The 12,314-nt window shown below is 38.9% G+C and overlaps 1 protein-coding gene across 2 annotated transcripts in view; it reads left to right on the forward strand.

Annotated features, from left to right (window-relative positions):
* LOC126920654 (titin-like) overlaps positions 1 to 12,250 on the forward strand; it is a 28,248-nt gene extending 15,998 nt beyond the window's left edge. For both annotated transcript variants that reach the window (XM_050731340.1, XM_050731339.1), the window contains 3 exons: positions 2,154 to 2,236; positions 3,767 to 3,854; positions 7,969 to 12,250. In XM_050731340.1, the coding sequence (XP_050587297.1) occupies positions 2,161 to 2,236; positions 3,767 to 3,854; positions 7,969 to 11,086 (3,282 nt within the window). In that variant the 5' untranslated portion in view covers positions 2,154 to 2,160 and the 3' untranslated portion in view covers positions 11,087 to 12,250. The remainder of the gene's footprint in view (positions 1 to 2,153; positions 2,237 to 3,766; positions 3,855 to 7,968) is intronic.
* The last annotated feature ends 64 nt before the right edge of the window (positions 12,251 to 12,314 follow it).

The raw sequence follows: 12,314 nt of genomic DNA on the forward strand, positions 1-12,314 counted from the left end.
AATCTTACGAAATGCGTTTATATTCGACAAGGGCAACGAACGAACGTGAAATATACTCCGAAGTAGATTATCGTTACCAACGTAGCAGAAAATCGTCAGTACGAGCGTTATCGACGCTCATAGAGCACCATACTTTTACGCTCTCTTTCGTCCACCACTGTACTGTAATGCGAATCAAATAACAGATTTATAACAAAATAAGTGGAAAATAAAGAAGCAGTCGATAACATTCGATTTGTACGGAATGTCTGTCAATGTTCTGATGCTTACGGCCGGCTGTGTACGTCGGAGGATGCACAATGTGCTCACACCGACACATTCGAAGGGGAGGGGGGGAATAAGAAGACTGATAGTCCAGGTACCGTTACAGGACACCAATATCAACGAAAAAGATGCAACGGTACAAAATAAAAGAAAAAACACGATGCTTTTACGGCGTTCGAAGAGAAACCACCGGGGAGCTTGGAACGCGCTCAATGTTGGGCAGCGATTGGAAGGAGAATGTGGATGTTGGTCAAACTCTTGGCTTTAATTGAGATGGAATTTCGGCTGGTAGGATTAGGCTGAACCGGTTATAATATTCGCTGAGGTGTAATTAGGACTTGGATGGATTTTGCTGTTTTTTAAGTAACTGCCGTAGTATTCGATTGAATGGAACTAGAATTTCTAGAGTTTAAGTTTTCAATCGCTTGTATTGGTTGGCAACTAACGACAAATTCTACAATCGCTTAGTTGCCAACCCAATAATATTTCCAAGGCGAGATTGGTATTTTTAAACATCTTCAGTATCCGTTTTAAATGTTCATCTTTAATTTTTAAGCATCTGGAGTACCTGTTAGGTTGTATAAAATTGACGAAGAAATTGCAAAAAAGAAGAATTAATTCAAAAAAGGAGGAAAGCAATAAGAAAGAAAGCTAAAAAGAAAGAGAACGTCTTTCAAAAAAGGATTATTCATATTTTATCGCAAGGTTTCGATTTGCATAAAATAAAGGTATAAAATAAAATTGAGTATTAAACGGCGTGTTCCTTCGCGTCTGTGCCGCGAAACGACCGCAAAACTCCTCATTTCCATGCGATCGGCATCGCGGAGCGAACGACCAAGACGTGGCTATCGAATACGAACGATCACCTCGATCGAGACCTTCGTACGCAAATCGACGATCAAACATTCCCGACGTGTTCCACTCGAAAACGATCGAACCACCTGTTTCGATCGTCATTGCGTCATTGCTCTGTAATTTATCGTAACGTACATTCATTTTCGGATACGTTTCGTTAAATGATCGTTTCACCGATTCATCTTACGACGTTGGCTCACCTTCGATAAGGTCGAGGTTAATTTCTGGAGGAAGACGCGCACGTGCTTCCTGATAAAGCTACTAAAATTATTCCATTCGTGATAAACTCTGAATAAAAATCGAGTGGATTATTGGGTCGAGGATAAACGCGGTCCTTAATTCTTTTCTTTATTATTCCTTTTTAATGCTTCGTTCTTGTAAGCAGAATCTATTTTCTAAGATATTAGGTTGTCCGAAAAGTTTCTTTCGTTTTATAAGATGATAATGGATGAACAACAATTTCTGTTTTATATTATTTTATTGAATTAGGTACGATCCATTTCGTTCTATTTCTATTATTATATTCGTGCATAATTCAATAAACTAATATGAAACAAGGAACATTGTGCGTCCATTATTTCCCTATAAAACGAAAGAAACTTTTCGGACAACCTAATATATCAATCGATTAAAGAGAAAGTATAAGCGAGAGAATGTTCAATTGCAGAAAATCATAGGCAAAGCTAAATTTCAATAGGAAATTTATATCTTCGAAATTTTAAACACTAAAACACTGGTTTGCTAAACGTCAAAGCAGACCATTGCAACTATATTTCTAAATATTAATGTTAAACATTATAACGTTTAACATTGAGATTACTTGCGTTTATAAAGGTTTCAAAATTTGTAATATAATTTTTTGGATTGTACAACTAAAAATTTCAAAATCCATGATTAAGATTACTCAACCAGGAAGATATAAATACGGACGAGTTTTACGGATGAAAAATTATTAAATGTACCGTAGACATTAGGCAGACAAAAAGATACAAATACGTGGGTAGATGAAACCACTATTTCTCGTTTTGTTTCAGTGCAAAAATGCGGATGAAGCTGTTAAAGATCGTGGTGGTCCTGTTGCTGTCAGGATCGGGCAATGCTAGGCCGCAGAAAACCGGTAAGAATCAACGTCTCTCATGAGAGGGAAAAATATTTATTTCATAGAGGAAACGTTAAATATTTTCGCGCGAAATAGTCAAAAGGAAAGGGATATTCCGCGAACACCAGACGTTTTGATTGTCGGTTACTCGTCGCAAACAAGCTGTGTACTTATTTGATTGCAAATCCTCTAAGGGAAACGTTGCTAGTTTCCATGAAACTTTCCATTTAACAAGGCGAAGTTTAAAGTCTTTAATCAAGCGACGCGCTATGCAATTATCGAGGATGACTGTCTTTCTCGTCTATTAAAATGTTGAAATTATTACGATAGCACGGATACGACGATAATTTTATTTTTTTTCCCAACAAGATTTCCTTTTGAGGCTTCTTTATGGTGGAAAAACGTGGGGGCGGATTTCGCTCCATCGTTTTCTGTATTTTGTAATCGGAGCTGCTATTAATTACATCATCCTGAAAATATACGTACATGTAGAAGATAATGCATAGGTATAGCTATACCAATAGCCTAAATTTTCAACTTCAAATCGTTAACTCTCAGGTAGCAAATATTCAATTATTAAAAACAGATGATATCGTCGAATTACGAATTTTTGCTTGGTAAACTCTCTTCCAGCTCTCAATTCTCACAGGTAATTCTCAACGTTTTCAACATACATTTTATTCTACATATACTCCTTTATATTTTCCTGTTGTTCTTTCGTTCGCGAAAAGGAAAAGCTTGGTTTTATCGCGAAATGCAAGTTTCTCGTAAAGCTTTGTATCTACCGAAGCTACTGTGTCCAGTAAATTCGTGTTTCACCATATCGATCGTATCGACCACGTTCCGTGTCAGAGGAAAGCGCGGCGTGTGGCACGTGATTACGCGAACCAGTCTGCACGCAGATTACACGTTCACCAGGAAATGTAATTCCCGGAGTCGCAACAGAAATTTTCTATCCGAACGATCGTCCACCGATTCCTCCTTGTTTGTTACAAAATTTTATTTCATAACACAAAAGTTTCTTTCTTCTTTTTATCCCTCTAACTAGGTTTTTATTTCGCTGGCCAATTATGTCTGTTGTAATCTTCCAATCGATAATCTGTTGTTTTCTAAGAATTCATAACAACCGTTGTTACGAAACGACTATTCTGTGGGATAACGCGCGTGCAATGTGTTTCGATCGGATTTTATCTCCAGGGCGAATATCGTGGGAAACTTGAGAGACCCAAGCGAATTTAATTAACTTTTGAATGTAAATGTAATTTTCTTATTATATCGTTGTATATACTTGCCATTTCATAATTTTCGAAATGTTATATTTTCATTTCTTTCTTTCATTCGAGAACTAATTAAACAACATAAAATATATATAACGTAATTATATTATTCGCAAGAAAATATAATATAATTTTTCCCCATGATATACCCTGAATAATTCTCATTTCGTGCTTCTCCAGATATTATACCTTTATCTTTCTGTATCTCCGAATAATATGTACAAAATAAAAATTTATTTCAGAAATGAATTAATTTTTAATTAATTTTCAGAAGGATCGTTTCAAGTTCAGCCATCGAGGCCAAACCCTGAGCAATGGAGAGGCTCCGGCGTGCCGCATACCGTTCGAGAAGATAGCAGGTACAGGTGGAATTCCGGAAGTAGTACTATTCCGTACATTAACTTACATTATCGCGATAATGTTAATCCTTCTATCGAGTCTAACGTCGAGGTAAGTGTCGATAAAACGAGGCAACCGGAATCAACGCGCCTCCTTCGATCGAACTCGAACAATTTCTGGAATCCCCCGAAGTTTCAACCAAGAAACTCAGGAAAGATAATCGACAAACAAAGTACAAGCATGTTTCATGAACGATCAATTAAAAGCGATCATCTAACCAGGCTTAGAAACACGTCTCGTCGTCAACCTATAGTGCCAAAAAATTATAACACAGTTTCAGGTGATTCTCCCAAAGAATCAGCCAATTGCTTCTCCAAAACAGATCAGAGATTTAATGTAGGTTATAGACGCGTACCGCCTTCAAATTCGAGAATTTCGAACGCGAAGATAGCCACTAGAAGAAATTCTACGAAAAATGGCCTTACGCGAGATTTCACGCGAGATAGTCCGTGGAGAAAGGCGAATGATATGTTGATGAATAATTCAGGATCCAATGTCGTAACCTTGAGCCAGAATTCGGAATTCTCGGGTCAGGAGGAAGTGTTTTCGCTCACGCTGGACAAAAAGGTCGAGTCCACGACTGCGTTCGATCACGTCGCGGCCATCAGAAAGATCACAAGCATGTTGACTCGCAATCAGACTACCTCTAAATTACCTCTAGAAAACAGAAACGATGTAGACGTTGGTATTCCGTCGACTCTTTCTTTGCACAGCCATTCCAATCGTTATTGGAAGTCCAAGCAATCCAACAGAACAAAAATTCGTCGTCCTCAAGGTCATTCCTCTAATTCGAACAAAAAGAATCAGGATAGGGTTCATTTAAATAAGATGCACGTCAAAAGGAACAATTCTTCTACCCCTAACACGAGTTTGAAGAATTGGCCCAATAGTGCCATTCAAAACGACGAAGATTTTCATAATTATGATCAATATACCACGATAGAAGAGGATGTGAAGCCAGAAGAGGTGGTTGAGAAACCATTTCCATTGAGAAATTCCACTTTCAATTATCACATGCCTGTTTCGAATTCCAATTTTCAAGAAATAGTTCACTGGTTGAAAATCCCGGCTTTTATGACGAATGGTAGCCATATAATAGAGAGTGATCAACTCAATAGTCCAATTAGCCTCGCTTTTGATCCAGTTTATCAAAATCTGGAACCGAATAGGCCTTCTAAGCCGAATATCGTTCCACAGCTCAAGCCTGGCTTCATTTATCCTCTTCGTCCTCCGAGTTATACCGCGGAGAAGGTGCCAATTTGGCCACCGAGTGGTCCATCGAGAAATAAGACTCAGAATCCTTTCGTTCACAATCCACAGACTCAGGTTTCTCAAAACACAGTTGTTCAATTAATAAATACAGACTCGAGCAGGCCAAATAGGACGACGCTTGAGACCAAAGTGCCTCCAGGATTTATCAGGCCAATTGCGTCTGGTCCTTCAAATCCTTCGTCCTCTTCGACCTCTTCAGGATCTGGTTCGTATGCTCCTTTTACCTCTTTAGCTTCTCCAGGATCTGGATCGCACTCTCCTTCGTCGATTCTCTCGCAATTGTATCCTTCCAGTGCAACAACTTCGAAGCCAGGCCCAAACGTTCACATAGGCTTCACCTCTTACGAGGACAATGATAAAGTACCTGATCAGAAACCTCAGACTCCGGTGGTGACCTATGACCAGAGTTGTCCTACGATTCTAATAAACACCTACACGAGAATCAATAACACTATTCAAAGCAAAGAAGGCTGTACCGACTTGAACATCATCATCAATTCCCAAGTGTTCAACACTAACGCCTTCAAGTCTACACCTCCCCCTCTACCTGACCAATCCAATCCTGAAAATTATCAGGTTTATGGAGACTCGGACAAATATGGTAGCCAAATAGATTCAGATACCAATTATCAAGCAATACCTATCTACCAACCCAGTTCTTCAGGATCTCAGTGGCCTCAGAACAGTTACTACGACTCCTCAAAATACCCAGAGAACCAGAATCTTCAGCAAAACGACGTTTCCAACGTGGAGGTGATTCAGGATACTCAGATCAGTATTTCGAGTCCAGCTGAAGTTTCTCCTCCAGTCGAGTCCTCCTTAGAAGCAGTGGAAGAAACTGGTCCATTAAACGACAGTACAGGTTCTTCGGGACAAGTTGGCTCAGACGTTGGTCAAGCAAACGATTCTCCAGGTGTGAATTCATTAGTTCGACCAGCTGTGACACCAGCTGCGTCAAATCCTGGCTCCTCAGGATCCACTAATATCTTTCCGGCAGGTCTAGGCACAGGATCATCTTCTGCTCCAAGTCGTCCAAGTCATGACGATGACGACGATGACTTTGACTTGTCCCCGAGTGGTATCATGGATTCTATAGCTTCGGTGTTCACTTATTTCACGTTTGTCAATCCCTTGCATTATGGGTTCTTCAGCTTGGCAGCTGCTCCTTTCACCGCTCTCGCAGCTGGAATGCTTGGTATCGTTACTTTTATCTATCCTTGGCTGTTCCCTGCTTCGTTTAGCTTTAGCAGGGCTAACAATAATAATGGCGATAGCCTTTGGTATAATATTGAAGAAGTGGTGATCCAGTATTTGGAGAAGTATGGAAGGATGAACGAATGGAAGAGTAAGAGGAAGAAGAGGAAGAGATGAAACATTGGAGAGTTTCAGATTCAGGTTCTCCTGATAATTTTTCATCGTGTGAAGATTTAAGTTTAGGTTTTTTTAGACGATTTAGAAACTCGTGCGTTGATATACAGGGTAAGTTAGGATAGTTTGCGAAGAAACGAAGGGTGTCACTGTTAGAACCAGGTGGATGTTAGGGACATATGGCGTATATAGGATGATTCAATGGTGGAGTTTAAATAGATCATATGGTGGTCATAATTGCAAGTTACCAGTGCTAATAAGTTCTCCAGCAAATACAAATAGAATAACAAAATCTATATTCTATACGTTAGTTTTACAAATTACAAATTAGAATAACAAAATTGCGCGATAGAAAACTATAACCTACAGCTTTTCATTTGTCGATTCACTAGTATAATTAGGTAGCGAATTTTTACGCATCCGTAGAAAATTTCAAGGCACAAAATATAGCTTATAAAGCAAATTTTTGCTTAGATCCCATTTTTAATAGGATTTATGAAAATATAAATTTTCAGAAATATAAGTGGTCTGTATATAAAGAAATGAAGAAAATACAATTATTGGATCAGCCTGTATATTGCATAATTATTAAAAAGTTTTCTTATAGTAGAAAGTTTTAGAAACTCTAATATTTAATATCTTTAATACTAATATTTTTTAAAATAACTCTTAGATTTTATTTATTTTATTTATGAATCGTTTGAAGGGGAAAGGACATAGAATGGTGTCTAGAGAATAGAAAATTAACCTCGCCAACAGTAGCTTTACTTAATTATGTTAATAAGTAAGTATACAGAGTACGAAGAGATTTCCTAGCAATAGAAACATACACACACAGAACAGTATTACAGATGTACTTATGCTATACCTTTAATGATAATGATTTACTTTTACATTACTTCGAATTACGTACTTTTTTTTAGAGTATCTAGGGCATTGCTAGTATTTGTGCCAGTGAATTGTAATTGAAATAAAACCATTGGAACGAACAAATTATGCGTTTCTTTCTTTCAATACAACCAATAATTTATCACATTTCATATGTCTCTCTTATCAGCAGAATATAGTTATCTTCATATACCTAAGAAATAGCCTTATCAAATTCCAATCCTATATCCCAAAAATCATTTGCCATTACAATAATTCCAAAGAGATTATTGCAAATCACTGTATCATAAAATCCTTGAAAATTGTTAAAATAATACAATCTATTTTAATATAAAGATTAACAAAACAATTCTTTTCCTGAAATATTTCACAGACTTATAGAAAGGTAAGGAACAAGCATCCATTGATCACTCTGCTAACTAAATTATTGCTATTTAATGTAATTTAAAGATATCTTAATTGCCATTTAAACTTCCAATCTAATTTACCACAAATTTGAAGCTTTAATTTTCCGAAAATCGACGTAATCTTTCAATCTTCTTTCAGCATCCATTCGAACGACACGCAACGTCACCTGAAAGACATGCACCACATCGACCAGTCCTTAAGAACGGTGGCCACTCAATTACTAAACGTGACCAACCCCGAAGAACCACCAAAGATCCTCGACAACGTGATCAAGAGGCCCATTGCGAGTCAAAAACCAATCGAAAGGAACGAAGCCACTCCGATCAAAGAGATATACGTGAACAATGGTCCACCTGGTAATATTGGATTTGGCAGACCGATCAATTCCAAGTTCAACTACTTCGAGACGAGTCATCCAGGTCAAGCAATGGCCATCACCGAAGAAGAACTCGAAAAAGAATTAAGTTCAACGCGTCTGATGACTGCTTATAAGAATCATGCAACGACCACTGGTGGAATTTCCACGTGGATCCTTCTAAATCCACCGTCGACAACGACGAAGACAATGGAGATAGAAAAGAAGACGAAACAGCCGTTTCAAATGGAAGTGAAAATGACTGTGAAACCAACGACTTTGATGGAGAGAGTGGAAACCACTGAAAAAGTGACAGAGAAAGTTACCGCGCCCGTATCCACGACATTAGTCATGGATCAGTCTTCTACTACAAAGAAATCTGTCTCAGTCGACACGAAGAAGAGCACCGAATCGAAACCAGAGAAAATTCAAACCACAGAGAAGATAGAGTCCATGCAGAGTACCACTTTGAAGGTTCCACAGACTACTGCGAATAATATGGAAAATAAGGAGGCTGTTGTTAGTACCACGAAGAAGATACAGATTTTAAGAACGACACCTAAGCCTAAGATAGCTACCACGAAGACTACCGTATTATCTAAACCTTCTGGTTCGAAGCCTTCTAGACCTAGCCAACAGAATAGGCCTAAGCCCCCTATGAGAAGAACTACTACCGTTAAGCCGGATTCTGCGAAAAATGAGACTGTTTCTACTGGCAAGATAGAGAAGGTCACTTTCAGACCGGTTCAAATGATCACCATTCCAAAGAACAAGGTAGAAAGCACCGAGAAGCCTATGTTCGTGACCAAGATCAAAGCGTCTATCGCGATGGACGCTCAGAAGACTAGCACGCAGACTTCTGCTTCTCTCACGGCCACCAGTTTAGAAGTAACTACGACTTCTAAACCGACTACGATCGAGAATAATCTAGTGGAGGTGTTCGTGAAACCGAAACCAGTTGGCACAAAGGTGAACAACGTATTGAAAGTACAATTGAAGAAGCCTCTAGACGAGACGACAAAGATCGAAGTAGAGCCCATTAAGGTGAATGCTCCCGTGTTGAAGATCGAGAAAGTGGAAAAGAACGAGGTTAAGAAAGAAGAAGAGAAGGAAACAGAGAATCTGGACAATACCAGGATAGATTTAATGAAGTTTGATTTTAATCCTGAACTAACCAAGTTCAACGTAAACACAGAAGTTTCTTCGACTTCAACGAGCACCACACAATCGACGACGTCCACTTCGACCACCAAAAGACCTAGGAACAATCCTAAGAGGAAGAAGAATAAGGTCAGAAGGCGAAAGCCAACTACATCCACCACTACAACCACTGTTTCTTCAGTGATACCTAGTACGACAGAGAAAGATTTAATAGAGGAACCAATCACTGAAAATGGTATACAGGAGTCGAAGATAGTACCTGAGACCAAGGTAGCTGGCAATTTGACGAAGACAAAGAAGAAGCCAGCTTCGACTCCCATTAGTATGCAGATTTACAACTTCCTGAGTCGAGAGGTGATGCCTAGTTTTGGAGTGATGTCTTTGGTGGGATTGGGACTTGGCCTGGCTTCTTACTTCTTGTATCCGCTCGGAGGAACCGTCACTAGAAGAAACTACGACGTTGAGCCTAAATATAAGTATAATTTCGACGAATACGGTGGAAACTATGGTCAAAGGGAAGAAGAGGTCTTGTCTAAAGTTCTTCAGGGTATGACAATTGACGAGAACAAGTATCCTGGCTCGAAGGACTATGACAACAATTACTATAGGTACCAACATTATGACGGAGTTTACGATGCTCAGCCAATCAAGAAAAGCGATCAAAGGTACCCTCCTTCATCCGCGATATATCGTCCAGAGAGCACAGCGTCTATACATAAATATAAGAACACTGATTATCGTTATTCGGATAGTACAAGCACTCCAAATTACTATGACAGGCCTAAACATCGCGAGTACGTGGTTGGATCCGCCGCCCCTGGTACAGCCAACCGACAATTCGTTGTTGGAAGCATTCCCAAAGAGTACCCACCTTACGAAGAGAAGATTCCTTCTTTATCGACCCCAGGAAAGCTGGCTAACAGTTACGAACCTACAGAAAGTGGGCAGATACAGTTCGACCACGATGTAAACCAGAACTTCAATTTTCCTGTGGGGTCTGCTCAAAACTACGGCCAAGTACAGACAGCTAGACCAGATGACACTTACGAGGAAGTTGAGATCACACCTACCGCGGTTGCTGTGGAGCATGGACCTAGGTCTCTGAAGCTTAAACGGTCTCTCCTGGAGTTGACAAAGATATCTCCAACGGAAACACATCGTTCTAGAAGGAGAAGGGACTCCGTAATTCAAATTATACCATCGAAACGACAATTGGAAGAGGAAGGGAAGGAGCAAGATTTGAGCAACGAAATCCTTAATATCATTGACTCAGCTATACCCGAAGAAGACTATACTCAGAAGAAGAAGAACAAGGACAAGGAAATGGAAGGTTTTGTGAATAAAAGAAGAAAAGAGAAGGAGGATGAAAGGAACCGACTGAAAGAATCCACTACCAACGGTCAGACTTTAAAAACGAGCACAGCCGCCCCTGTGGACACTTCTACGGTTTCCACAGCAACGAAGGAGACTACCGAGTTTCCTACTTTTTCTCCGAGTTCCACGGAAAGCGATTCTGAAAGTAACACGACGAATAATCCGAAGTCGACCGAAAGCACCAGCGAGTGGATCGATCTGACCACGGCGAAGCCAACCGAGCAGAACGGTTTCAATCTCTTCAGTTTCGTGAAGAAGATCGCCGAGATCAAGTTCAGGCTCGGTCTGACGCTCCTTAAACACGCCAGCGAGGGTTTTGCCAGATATCTTGGTCACGTGCAGAAGAGGATCAACGGAGAGGAGTGAATAGGCTCCTTCCAGGAAGCTGAATACAATGGACTCGAGTGACGTCCGCGATTTACACTGTCACTAGGTCAGCACGTACCTTATTCTTCGAGCACGCCAGGACATCGTCTTGAAAACGGAAATCCCTCGTATCTTAACATCTGTTCGAGAATTTCGAGAGGGTGGAGACGATTTTCGGACGTTTTATGGTTGGAAAGGTCTTTCCACGAGGGTGACTTTCTGTAGAATCTGAAATACCTTCGTCGTTTGTTTTTTCTTTTTTCTTTCTTGTTGGATATTCAGCGTTTTTTTTTCTTTTTTTAGGGAAGAAATGTTTGTTTCTGGAGGAAGAAGATAATTTTTTTAGAGCAAGGTATTGTTCAATTTTTATAATATTGAGATAGCAGGATCGTAAGATTGGGGAAGAATAAGCATTTGATTGGAATTATGTATATTTTGTATTTTTGCATAAGATACTGGTATCTCTTGTTTTAATATTTTACGAAGATTCCTTTAACATTTTTATAATATAAATGTTGTATATTATAATTTGATATTTTATATTATATTAATATTACATAATATTCTAAGAAGGGTGTTTCTTTTTGTTTGGAAATGAATATTTCTTCTTTGCTACGAAAATGATGAAGTTATTTTAGCTCGTAGAAGCAGACAGCTCACCCTCTGTTAGTATAATACTCTGACGATGAAAAGAACTGCTCTTTCTATATGTTTGAAATAATTCTTATTACGTAGAATCATAATCTTTGCAAACTTTCTTAGAAATGTTGCTTTATCTATTTTTAATCTATAGTTTCATTAAAATTTCTATCGAGCAATTGGGACCAAGAGAAGAGGAAGAGTTGTTCCTGGACGTGAATGAGTACGACAAGCTTTAAAAATAAATGTTAAGGAATAGGATGTCTCGCACAGAATCTAATTTCCATTAAAAGATATATTCCAAGAACGCTTTCCCCGAATTATAGAAACGTTCTTTAGGGAAAGCTAAAGGTTTCGATAAACTTTCAACGAAAAGCTCTATTTTTTTATTCTCCAAGTGACTCTTTCGTTCTTCGATCGTATCTTTCGTTGGTACTTATGCTTTTTATTAAGTATTAAAGCGAACGACGAAATGTAAAGTATGTTATAAATACACATATAATTAAATAAATAAATAATAAATAAGATGCATGTCTACATAATACCCTGACATGTGTGTATATGTCGTATATACGAACGAAACTAGCAA

The sequence above is a fragment of the Bombus affinis genome, chromosome 9 (assembly GCF_024516045.1).
Source record: "Bombus affinis isolate iyBomAffi1 chromosome 9, iyBomAffi1.2, whole genome shotgun sequence".
Classification (NCBI taxonomy): Eukaryota; Metazoa; Arthropoda; class Insecta; order Hymenoptera; family Apidae; genus Bombus; species Bombus affinis.